The 13486-nt window shown below is 37.7% G+C and overlaps 1 protein-coding gene across 4 annotated transcripts in view; it reads left to right on the forward strand.

Annotated features, from left to right (window-relative positions):
* Nucleotides 1–13486, forward strand: part of sestd1 (SEC14 and spectrin domains 1) — a 128313-nt gene that overhangs the window by 96476 nt on the left and 18351 nt on the right. For all 4 annotated transcript variants that reach the window (XM_073047108.1, XM_073047107.1, XM_073047110.1 and 1 more), the window contains exons 10-11: nucleotides 557–768; nucleotides 2240–2362. In XM_073047108.1, the coding sequence (XP_072903209.1) occupies nucleotides 557–768; nucleotides 2240–2362 (335 nt within the window). The remainder of the gene's footprint in view (nucleotides 1–556; nucleotides 769–2239; nucleotides 2363–13486) is intronic.

Consider the following 13486-nt stretch of genomic DNA (forward strand, 5'->3'; position numbering starts at 1 on the left):
CCCTTCCATTCAACTCTCTCATACTTCTGTATTTGTTTTTACTCAACTGTAATACCAATACATCCAATATTAGCTGCTTCTTGCTAAGTAAATTGTTTGGTATTCTGATCACTGTCTCCAAAGCATTCCTTTAAACTCCCTAATCAAATCTGGTTTGTTACACAATTTTTTTTTGGCTATGACTCACTATACACTCCCCTCCTCGCCTGCTCTAAAGTTTTTGCATATTTGTTCAAGTTTCCTGAAGTCTTGTACAATAGGATATGTTCTATTTTTTGTTCTGAAATTTATCCTTATGAAGGCATAAAATTACATGCAAACAGGAAATTTTCAGATAATTGTTTAGATTAAGTGCCTAAATTATGTCAAAAGGCAGCAGCCATTAGCCTTACAAGAAAATGTTCTGTGCCCAAGCAAATATTTCCTTAAACAAAGTGTCTATGCATCGTCTTTTTGCAAATTACGCTTTTATTTTTCACGTAAATGATGTTTTGACTTGTGGTATGTATTGTGAGACTGAATATGTATTTAGACATTTTCTAACCTTATTCTGAAGGTCATGAACTGCTATCAGAGTTGCAACAGCGGCGCTTTAATGGATTAGAAGGAGGCATGTCGTGGTCCCCAATGGATGATGAGTTGTTAGCTCAGCCCAAAGTTGTAAAACTACTGGATTCTCTACGAGAGCAGTATACACGATATCAAGAGGTCTGTAGACAACGTAGTAAACGTACTCAACTTGAGGAGATACAGCAAAAAGTTATGCAGGTGAACAAAAATTACTGATCTTTCAGCAAACTATGGTGGTTTGATCTGAGTTGTGTTTACTGTTCGTTCATTGAGTTGAATTCTACAGCTAAAAGAGATTTCTGATTAGAGTCAAACTCTATGATCCGCTGAAGCTGACCTTTCATTACTTTTATCTGATCAACAAACTTTAAGATTGTATTTCCTGTGCCATTGTTCAAATGTAAAATATACTGCAAAGAAAAATCAACCAAGTACAGTGAATCCGGTTAATTAGGACACATCGGGATCAGTACATTTTGGCCCAATTAAAGCGACTGCCCCAATTAGCCGATGATGTTTCTTGGAAAGCGATAAAAAGGTATAAAAAGACAAGCTACCATATAATTGAGTAAAAAAATTATGTATTTAATTGAAATACAGAACAAATTAGAACTCTGCTGAAACTACTACAGTACTATAAAACTGTATTAGTTCCTAATAGTTATTAACGGAGGAATTCATTCAGTGGTGCCCATGATGGTGCTGGTTGAGTATATAATCTACTATAGCTTTTCTGATCTTATGTATTGGCACTCTCATACCAGACAGTGATGCGGTCCGTCAGAATGAAAGTTTGCCAGACTCTGGTGACATACCAAATCTCCTCAAATTCATAATGAGATATGACCACTGGCATGCCTTCTGCAGTGTTAAACATTGATATTTAAAAAGCTCGGGAGATTTCAAGTAGTTCTGCCATTTACTAAAGGTTTAAGCATAGAATGGTAGTGTGTGATGTACTGTAATATTTGGGGGTATTCTTCATGCAAACAGCATATTCAGCAGCCCCCCCACCCTGCCCCTTTCCCAGGGATACCAGATGTCTAATAGTCTATTGTTCCATGTATTAATTCCCAAGGACCCGAATCCAGTGCTGCAGAAGATTAGCGATCTTGCATAAAAAATTTCATGTCCTGCTAACAGTAGCAATAGCCTTTCAATCACCACGCCCTTATCTATCTCAAACAGAAATTACACGTATGATTTATCAGTTCACTGCACAAACTTTTGCAGGGATGTATTTGCATCTTATGGTGCATGACCTATTGTACTCCTCATCAAACACTAAATTAAATTAAATTAAATCGCAAATTGATTGCACCAAAATCCAGTTTCTGCTGGCATCAGAAAGCACGAAATGTTGATGTCACAGTTGGTCTGCTCGGCATATCTTGGTGAGTGTTGGTTGGAAAACACTAATGCAATCATTGAAATGATGACTGGCACAATTTGCATCAGCAGTGTGCAGGCAGCATCCATGTCATTTAAGAATCAATACCAAGAGTTTTTTAACTTAATACTGAAATTGTGCAATTTTATATTGCTGCTTTGCCCCCTCAGTTATATTGTACTGCATATTTTTGAATTTTCATTTTTCTATAGATACTTGATAACTTTGTTGTGACAAGGGTTTGCTATTCAGATCACCAAAAATATTTTCTCACTTCAGGTTGTGAACTGGCTGGAAGGACCTGGATCAGAGCAACTCAGGACACAGTGGGGTATTGGAGATTCTATTCGAGCTTCACAAGCCTTACAACAAAAACATGAAGAAATAGAAAGTCAGCACAGTGTAAGCGATTGGTTTTGCAAGTTTTCAAAATAAGTGTATTTGGCATTCATAGATTTAAGAATGCAAGCATTTCTTTGGGTTTTTTTTTGAAAGAATTCATAATGTTGGCTATAATTTAGTTTGGTTGTAGAAGTTAGCATTGGAAAGATGAGATTTAAAAGTAAATTACTTTGATAAAATATCATGCAAATAAAATATCCATAAATTGTGTCTTTCTACAGTACATAATTTTTCCATCTGAAATAGATGGAACGAGAGGCGAGAAACATAATGACTGGATTAGTATTCCAGAAGAAACTGTACTTGAGAGTATCAAATGACCACTTCAAGGGCGCTTACGAGTCTTGGCCTTGTGTGACAGATGCTAAGGTTCAAAATTAATTTTAAACTTAATAATATTGTAGAATTTGAAGCTATTAATATTCAAAATACAATAGCTTCCTGTTAATTGGGCCATCGTTTAATCGGGGCAGCTGCTAATTTGGGACAGGTCTTAAAGAACAAAATCAAAGTTTTAAAAAAGCCAGGATTCCCTTCATTTATTTGGGACATTATGTTGCTTGATTGGGACAGGAGACTTGCCGAACATTTTCTAACTAGCGTCAGTCAACTGCACTTGCACAGCTGTTAGACACAGCCGTGCATCAAGCAAACAGATTTTAAATAGCATCACTTATGTGATTCTATTCAGAAAGCAGTGATCTTTGTCACTAATAGTTAGGGAGTAATAAACAGTAAGATAATTTAGAACTGCTTTGCTCACTGTGGTTTCAAGCATTCTGACTTGGAGTAAAAATCAATTATTTTGCTACTTCAATAAGGTAGGAACTATGAAGAATTTGAGGGCATCGGCAATCATCTTGAATGTGACAATTAAAATGAAGATTTGGAAAATGCAATCATCAAAAGCATTGTTTGAAGGCAGTCCACTATCTACACTAGGTTTTGTTCATTTACAGTCAATCAAAAGAGCACGTCAGTGTGCATTGAATGAAATCCTCCGTCAATAACTATTAGGAGCTAATGCACAGTTTTATAGTACTGTAGTAGTTTTGGTACTGTTTTAGTTTGTTCTGTATTTCATTTAAATGCATAACTTGTTCAGTTATACATTTTTTGTTTTTTATACCTTTTTAACTGTTTCCATGAAATTTTGGCTAATGGGACAGCCACTTAATGGGCCAAGATGTACTGGTCCTGTTGTTCCCCAGTTAACTGGAATTCACTGTACTTGTCTGTACACTACGATGTTTCAAAGTAAGCAATAACAGACTGTACTGCATTCATGCACCATGCCAACCATCGTCTCTTAAAAGTCACATAGCCTGGGGGCAGACGAGTGCTACAGCAAATTTAATTTTCAATCTTTGGTGAAGTTGGGGGTTGATAAATTCTACTTGCTATATCTTCTTGCTTCACTATAGAGTGATACTGTTCTTCAAAAAAAAATTTGGAAACAAGTAAATCACATTTTTCATTTTCCCATCAAGTCTATTCAAAATCTGGAAAAAAAATCAACAGTACAAAATCTTTTGCTAAGTAAAATAAACACTGCCCAGTTGGCTAGAATTCAAGTTCTAGCCAATGTACTATTTTATTAATTTATTGAAACAAACTTAAGCATAGAGCCTTTGATCTGCTAGCATGACCTTTTCTGATAATGATATGCAAATGGAATATTCAAGTCTTTATTGGTTTAGGAGAGTTTTTACTGGAACCATTGCATAGTGTAAAAACATGATTTGCTTCAAAAAGGACTTGTATGTGCTGATCCATAGAGTTGCCTCCCAAGCTCTTGTGACTCAACCATATTTCATGGTTGCAATAAATTTAATTGGAGGGAAATGAGAACTTTTTGGGAGTTAACCCACTTATTTTATTATTTAATCAGATTTACAATTTCAATGAATCTCCTGGAAAATACGCAGTCCTTAGACAAATCCTGAGTGCTTGCATAATTTAGCATTGCCATTCTCTAATAGTTTTAAGTGGTTGTGGCTGTTAGAAATATTAATTTAGAAAATTTGATCTTGCTATTAATTTAAATGTCTTTTTCATAATAACTTGCATAGAGTATCATAGCACCCCAAGAAAATTATTATTTAGCACATATAATGATAAAATCGTTCATAATTTTATAGAATTTCTGCATCATAATAGTGTATGGGTAAGCAATTGTTAGGATGTAGGATTTTGGCATTCTTAGACCTTTTGTTTCCATGTGATCTCTACTTATTAAATGAAAGGAGAACTTTGTTCAATTACACCAGATTAGCTGTAGGTTAACTGCACGTTTATGTTGACTTGTCATTCTTTTACTTTTCATTGAAATTAGAATGATCAACACAACTTGTTAGTAAAATAGAGACACAGTCCTTCATATAATAATGCTTACCAAGATGAGTCTTGCTAGCATTGTACAAAATGATTTAACGGAAGAGAATATTAAATTTTCCAAATGCAAATTAGCATATTAGTTACAGTACAATATGTTACGAACTGTTTCTTTCGTTAGTAAATGTAGCATATATCCGATGATGTTGTTTCACTTCTTCAAAATATTACTTTTATATTTTTCCCAAATAAGACTACGTTTTTCCAACTATGCAATTAAATTGCATTTTAAAGCAAAATGAGTGCTTCCAAGAATTTCATTTCAAAAAATTATTTTAGATGATAAGAGAAAGGAGCAGAATTAGGCCATTTGGCCCATCGAGTCTGCTGTGTCATTTCATCGTGGCTGATCCAGTTTTCCTCTCAGCCCCAATCTCCTGCCTTCATGCCCTGACCAATCAAGAATGTATCAACCTCTGCCTTAAAGATATGTAAAGACTTGGCCTCCACAGCTGCCTGTGGTAAAGAATTCCACAGATTCATCATTCTCTGGATATAGAAATTCCTCCTCATCTCCATTCTAAAATGACTCTCCTCTATTCTGAGGCTGTGTCCTCTGGTCTTAGACTCTGCCATCATAAGAAACATCCTCTCCACATCCACTCTTTTTTTTAAAGAAAGGTCTTTCACCATTTGATAGGTTTCAATGAGATCACCCCTCATTCTTCTGAATTATAGTGAATACAGGCCCAGAGCCAACAAACACTCTTCATATGACAAACCATTCAATCCTGGAATCATTTTCGTGAACCTCCTTTGAACCCTTTTTCAGACATCTTTTCTAAGATAAGGTGTCCAACATTACACACAATACTCCAAGTGAGGCCTCACCAGTGCCTTGTAAAGACACAGTATTATATGCATCCATGTTCTAGTCCTCTTGAAATGAATGCTAACATTGGATTTGCCTTCCTCACCACAGACTCAACTTGCAAATTAACCTTTAGGGAATCCTGAGGAAGGACTCCCAAACAAGAGAAAATCTGCAGATGCTGGAAATCCGAGTAACACCCACAAAATGCTGGAGGAACTCAGCAGGCCAGGCAGCATCTATGGTAAAAAGTACAGTTGACATTTTGGGTTGAAACCGTTCAGCAGGGCTTGATTCTTAGTGACTGTGCACCTCAGATTTTTATATTTTCTGTCCCTTCAGAAAATAGTCAACCCTTTGATTTCTTTTACCATAGTTCATGACCATACACTTCCTAACACTATATTCCATCTGCTACTTCTTTGCACATTCTCCTAATCTAAGTCCTTCTGTAGCCCCTCTACTTCCTCAAAACTACCTGCCCCTCCACCTATCTTTGTATCGTATGCAAACTTTGCAACAAAGCCAACAATTCCATCATCCAAATCATTGACAGAAAATGTAAAAGCAATTCATCACAACACAGACCCCTCTGGAACACCACTAGTCACTGGCACCCAACCAGAAAAGGCTTCTTTTATTCCCACTCTTTGCTTCCTGCTAGTCAGGCACCGGTTTATCCATGCTAGATTCTTTACTGTAATACCATGTGATCATAGCATGCTAAGCAGCCTCATGTATGGCACCTTGTCAAAGGCCTTCTGAAAACCCTAGTATGCAACATCAATTGATTCTCCTTTGTCTATTCTACGTGTTATTTCTTCAAAGAATTCCAACAGGTTTGTCAGGCAAGATTTTCCCTTGAGGAAGCAATGCTGACTATGACCTATTTTATCATGTGCCTTCAAATACCGAGACCTCATATCCTTAATAGTTGATTCCGACATCTTCTGAACCACTGAGGTCAGACTAACTGGCCTATAGTTCCCTTTCTTCTGCTTCTCTCCTTTGTTGAATAGTGGCCTCTCTCCCTTCTTGAATAATGGAGTGACATTGCAATTTTCCAGGCTTCCAGAACCATTCCAGAATCTAATGATTCTCGAAAGGTCATTACTAATGCCTGCATGATCTCTTTGGCCACTTTTTTCTGGAGTTTACACTATCTGATCAGGTGACTTATCTACTTTCAGACCTTTCAGTTTCCCAACAACTTTCTCTCTAGTAATGGTAACTTTTCACTCTTCATGACCCCTGACACCCAAAGCTTCCACCATACTGCTGGTGTCTTCCACAGTAATACTGGTACAAAATATTTATTCCATTCATCTGCTATTTCTTTGTCCCCCGCTACTACCTCTCTAATGGCGTTTTCCAGTGGTCCAATATCCACACTCACCTCTGTTTTACAATTTATGTATCTTTAAGAAACTTGGTATCCTTTTTAATATTATTGGCTAGCTTTTGTTTTCCATCTTTACCTTCTTAATGACTTTTTTTAGTTGCCTTCTGTTGGTACTTAAAAGCTTCCCAATCCCCTAACTTCCCACTCATTTTTGCTCTATTTTATGCTCTCTCTTTGGTTTTTATGTTGGCTTTGACTTCTCTTGTTAGCCATGGTTGTGTCATCTTTCCTTTAGAATACTTCTTCCTGTTTGGGATGTACTCTGCCATCATTCCTGTCAGTGTTCTTTTCCTATCAATTCTGACCAACTCCTCTCTCATGTCTCTATATTTTCCCTTTTTCCACGATAATACTGATACATCTGACTTTAGCTTCTGCTTCTTAAATTTCAGGGTGAATATGATCATATTATGATCACTTGCCCCTCTAGATTCTTTTACCTTAAGCTATCTTATCAATTCCAGTTCATTGCACAACACCCAATCCAGAATAACTGATCTCCTAGTGGGCTCAACCACGATCTGCTCTAAAAAGCTATCTTGAAGACACTTCACCCTCCTGGAATCTAGCACCAACCTGCATATTGAAACCCCCATGACTATTGTAACATTGACCTTTCAGCAAGCATTTTCTATCTCCCATTGTAATTTGTAGGCTACATTATTTATTACTGTTTGGGAGTCTGTACACAAATCCCATCAGGGTCTTTTTACCCTTGCAGTTCCTTAGCTGTATCCACAATGATTCAACACTTTCTGACCCTATGTTACCTCTTCCTAATGACTTGATTTCATTTTTTACCAACAGAACACCGGCCACTCTGCCGTCCTGCCTCCCTTTTGATATAATGTGTATCCTTGGACAGTAAGCTCCCAGTTATAATCTTCCTTCGGCCATCATTCAGTGCTGCCTACATCACTTATGCCAATCTGCACCTGTGCTACAAGTTCATCTACTTTATTCCATCTACTACATTCAAATATAACACCTTCAATCCTGTATTTACCCTTTTTGATTCTGTCTGCTGTTTACATTGCAGCTCATCCTATTGACTGCAGTTTTGCTGTATCAACAGCCTCTCCTCACTACACATTGCCTCTCGAATCCAGCTGCCTCATCTTCAGCACTCGCATCCACCTTCCTACAATACTTCTTGCATTGACATGTAGGCAGCTCAGGACACTAGTCGCACCTTACTTAACTTTTTGATTGCCAACTTTGTCTGAGGTGTTACAACATCTGCCTCCACAACCTCTCACTAACTGCTCTGGCACTGTGGTTCCCATTCCCCTGCAACTTTAGTTTAAACCCTGCTGAACAGCATTAATAAACCTTCCTGCTTAGGAGGTTATGATCTATTTTGAAATTGGTGGTTGCTGTAGTCACGGGTAACTATGCTGGCTGGTTCAGCTAGTGTTTTGAGGGTTTTTTATTTTTGACTGCAATTATCACCTAACAGGTGTATGTAACAAACAAGTTCTAAAGAAAACACTGAACAGTCTAATAGAGCTGTACGTTACAGAAATAGGCCCTTCAGCCCAATTGGTCCACACTGATTGGATTCTCCTCTAAACTAGTTTCATTTAGCGCATATGGCCCAAAACCTTTCCTACTCATATACATGTTCAAATCATTTTAAAATATTGATAATGTACATGCCTCAATCATCCCCTCTGGCAGTTCGTTCCATATACTGACCATGGTCTGTATGAAGAAGTTGCCCCTCAGGTTATTGTTAAATCTTCCAACCCCTCCCCCACCACCACCTATAATCTCCAGTTCTTAATTCCCCAACCATGATAAAACGACTACGTTTACTTATCTCTGCCCCTCAAGATTTTATTCGCCACTCAAAGATCACCCCTCATCTATTCTCCAATGAATAAAATCTCAACCTGCTCAATATCTCTGCATAACTGAGTCCTTCAAGTTCCCACAATCTTCCCTGCACTCTTTCCAATTTAATGGCATGTTTCCTGTGGTAGGATGTCCAAAATCAAACACAATATTCCAAATGCTGTTGCACCAACATCTTGTACAACTGCAACATAACCACCCAAGTTCTATACTCAGGAGCCTGACCGAAGAAGGCCAAAGTTCTTCACCACTCTGTCTACCTGTAATGCCACTTTCATAGAAGCGTGTACTTGTAGACTAGAGGGACTGAGGAGTCTACCAGTCACTGTGCAAGTCCTTCTTTCATTTGTCTCTTGTTTCAAAGCTCTGCTGCACAGATCTAGTTTTATCAGGAACTCCTGACTGCTTACAATGCATTATTTGAACTATTCTTGAGAACTTTTATGAGGGGTTACCTGATTTCAAATCTTTCTCCTTTTCAGTGCAAGTTTATTGTAACATCTGTATTTTAAAAACGCTTTTAGAAAAAAACTAGATAACCGGGTGATCCATTGGGGCACCCTTTGAGAGAAAGGTAGTGCAGTCTGATGTGACCAGAATGAACATTAAATTTTCCTGAATGCTATTGCTATCGCTTCACTTTGGAAATTGAAGAAGAAAGATGCGAAGCAAAGAAAATATAGCTCCTCCTCGTTTAATGAATGACACATTTGATGGCAACATTTCTGGTTGATCTGCCACCCTTGTGCCTTTCGTTGTCATTCTGAAGATGTGCAGTCCTTTCATCTGCCGTCTCTTCATGTCTTCTGCTGTTTGTTGTTTGTCTCTGATCCTGGAGACGTGCATTTCTCTGCTCCTTTGTCTCTTCCTCGCTCCTCCTCCTGTGCCTGTTTTTGTCATTATGGAGGTGTGTAGCCCTTTCATCCCCCATCTCTTCATCTCTTCTGCCATTTGTTCTTTCTCTCTGATCCTGGAGTCATGCGGCCCTGGCCTGATCCGATTCTTGTTCTCTCCTCTTTCTGTGCCAGTTATCATTCTGGAGACGTGCATGCCTCTCCTCCTCTGTCTCTTCTTCTCTCGTCTTTTTTTGTCCTGACTCTTTGATCCTGGAGTCGTGCAGCCCTGGCCTCATCCAATTCTTGTACTCTCCCTCTCCTTGCTGCTTCCCAACGACGTTTGGCATCATCTCTTGACCATAATGTCCCCCTTCTCTTTCCACGCTGCATAATTAGGCTGACAATATCTTTTTTTAACCTTAATGCTGGATGGAAGATATGAACCAGTAACACCAAAGCCTCCAAGATGCTGATTATTCTTGATGATGTGCTTGGCACTCTCCTAAATGGACGTGATATAGTCACTGCTGTCCTTTGACTGCAGCAGGGTTTGATGGGTGTCTCAAAGTGCATCATTACAATAAGATTTAACTATCTCTTATTGATGGGTGGCAGCTAGATCTGTCCCAATCCTGCACATGCTGATGGTGATTAGCAGAATGTGACCACTCGAAATAGAGCTGCTCTGCCCTTTTGCTCCGTCCGGTTGGTGTCGCTGCTGTGAGCATCGTGAGGCGCTGCTGAGGTTGGCCGTGCGCAAGCATCATGGTGTCGCATCGCAGTTTCCATGAAAGGTGGAATCGGATCGGTGTGGAGAACGGGGCCTGTTGATTGACGAGTGAGCAATTTTATAGGAATATATAACCTTGAACTTGCATGCATTCTGTAAGTTAGCGCATTTTAAGTCGATTTAGTCCAAAAAAAAGTGCTACTGTAATGCACCGTTTGGGCTAATTGGAGGTCACAAACAGAGAATGAGAGTTTTCGTAGTATATAGATGTCCAATTATCCCTGCAATCTAATAATATTATATTGAATAAAATTTGACATGGAAAATTGCCCTAATATTTTGATTCTGAAAATAGAAGTTGACTTTAGAATTGTTTAATATATTCCAGTAATGTATCTTGTAACCAGGGTATTATGCTAATAATGTTTAAAAGATGGTTGCTCATCTAGCCCTTTAAGTTGTACTAAGACATAATTGTCATTCAATTTCTCACTCTGAGAAATTAAAATATAATGCAAATAAATGTAATTGAGTAATATACTGCTAAATTCTTATTTAGTTATTTAGACAGAATGAAAGTAAAATTCAGTTTTGGTCTTTCATGTGTAGTTATTGCAACATAATGCAAAATGTAATATTGCTTTTTGTGACTGCTAGGCAGTTTACTGAAAGTATCTTTAATCAGGACCTGATGAAATTAGGATTAGCAATTTATCTTAAATCAAATACACTGAAAATTGTTGCAGAATTAGATTGATAATATATCTATTATGCTAACCATTAAAGTTAATAGCGATATAGTCACATTCTCGGCAGGTAATGTAATAAATTCACGATTGAACTTATCAAATTTCTAAAAATAAATTATCAGCAGAGGCATTTCCAATAAATGGTCATGTTCATAAAATTGTCAAAACATAGATGTAGGCTATGTTCATATGAGAACTTCTCTCACCACTGTCATTTTAGGTGTAAAAACTGAATATACATTTTTGTTCTCAGCGGGTCAGCAATATCTGTGAAGAGAGAAGCTTCAACGTGATTTTTTTTAGAGCTAGTGTAAACTATAAAGGGAGAATATTTTAAGTTGCTTAAAAGGAGGATAGATAGAACAAAAAAATGATTGTGATAAGATTGTGAATTTGTTGTCTTGATAACTTTTTGTGGAAAAAGTATCTCTGTGCTTTCCTTTTATTTCTTCTGTTTAATTATTTTGAAGACAGGGTTCAGTTACCAAAATAAATGCATTTTTGCCATTTGCTTTGTTAAAACCTCTCATGATTTTGAATACCCCTGTTAGGTCTTTGCATAACCTTCCAGTCTTTAAGGAAAGAATCTCAATTTTTATAATTTCTCCTTAAAATCACCACTCCTGGATTTGATTTGAGAATACCTTTGGTATCTTCTTCCCTCATAAAATATTCTGGTTGTGGTCTGACTCATAATTGTGAGAGGTTTTATATATTCTTGTTTGCTATTTACTGCCCTGATGTGCAAAACCAGTTTCATCATAGCTTTTCTTAACTAGGTGTCATAGCAGTTAGCTATTATAGAACTAGTGACCCAGCTTCAATTCAGCCTCTGTCTGTAAAAGTTTTTCTTGTCACCACATGGGTTTCCTCCTACATTCCAGAGACTGGGGGTTAGTAGGTTAATTCATCACATGGGTGTGACTAGACGGCGTGGGCTTGTTGGGCCAGAAAAGCCTGTTGTCATGCTGTATCATTAAACATTATATTAATGAAAAACCTGCCTTGAAATGTTCCCGATTCATTTCTTGTTTCATCTCATTGTATGCTTTGCTTCAGTCAGGAAAGGTTAGTTAACTTGAACATGTCTATTTCCTGAATTGGTTTGTTCCTGGTACTTCATTAAATTCCTTTTGTGTGTTCAAAGTCTAATGTCCACTAAGGTGTCACCATCATCATTTCCATTACATCTGCATTTTGTATTTATGTTATGAGAACAATTCATAAAAATGCATTTATATAGTGGAAACAATATTGAAATGACAATGGAAAGAAACTGTGAGACTACAATGAAGTAAAATGTCATACATATGTAACTCTCCCTTCGGCTGGTGGCTTAATATAGGGTGTGATAGCCCCTGGCCTGGCCAAACTTAAGAAATCTTGTTTAGGTGGATGCTGCGTGGTGTGTCCCCTGTTACAAATCAGTAGCTCAAAATAACAAACAGTACACAATATGAGATTAAATGATTGAGCTTTATAGTTCTTATTTTGACTATATGGTTAGTAAAGAAACAAAAGAAAGAAGAAGGGCCCAATCTTATGAAACAACTTATTGCGCAAAGTAGCCGATCGTCCTCTATCGACCTCCTCTGATCATCGCTGGCCTTCGGACCCTCGCTCCAAATCCACCCTGTCCAACAGTCTACCAACTCTCTCCATTCATATCTTCTCTCCTCATCTCTCCCCGGCAAAAGACCGCGAAAATCTCTCTTCCAGACTCACAAGAAGGAACAACAGCATTCCAGACCCCATTATCTCTAGTCATAACCCGAACATTGCTGCTACAGAGAAACTATTACACTATCAGGGAAACCTTACAGCATGTTACACAGCAGTGAAACCCTACAGCATGTTACACATGTATTTGTCAGTGCCCTAGATCTTCATTCTGGGTTATCTTTAAGAACATTAGACTGAATTCTGTTGGGTAACTAAGAAACTTAAAAGGTGAGAGTTTGAAATTTGTTGCATATTGATATAAATGAATACTGTTGTGATTTCTAGAATGCTTAAATAGTAAATCAGGAAAGATTTAATCTCTTTCAACTCTTTAGTGGCAGTTTCATTTGTCGTAACAAGGAAGGGAGCTCAATATAATTCCAAAAACATTGTTTTCTTGTGCATATTTTCCTATGTGAAACGCTAAATTTGTGCCTAACTTGTACCCAATCAGTTAGTGTTCCCCAAGGCATTGGCCGTTATTTACAGCATCCCAGTAGTATTCCCCCATTGCATTAGCCATTATTGACAGAATCACATACTTGTGTTAACTTTGTCGGTAAATCTTAGAGTGATCAAATGTACATTTTAAAGTTATTAGAGCACAGTTCTCCATGATACAA

Source organism: Hemitrygon akajei, chromosome 5, assembly GCF_048418815.1.
Source record: "Hemitrygon akajei chromosome 5, sHemAka1.3, whole genome shotgun sequence".
Classification (NCBI taxonomy): Eukaryota; Metazoa; Chordata; class Chondrichthyes; order Myliobatiformes; family Dasyatidae; genus Hemitrygon; species Hemitrygon akajei.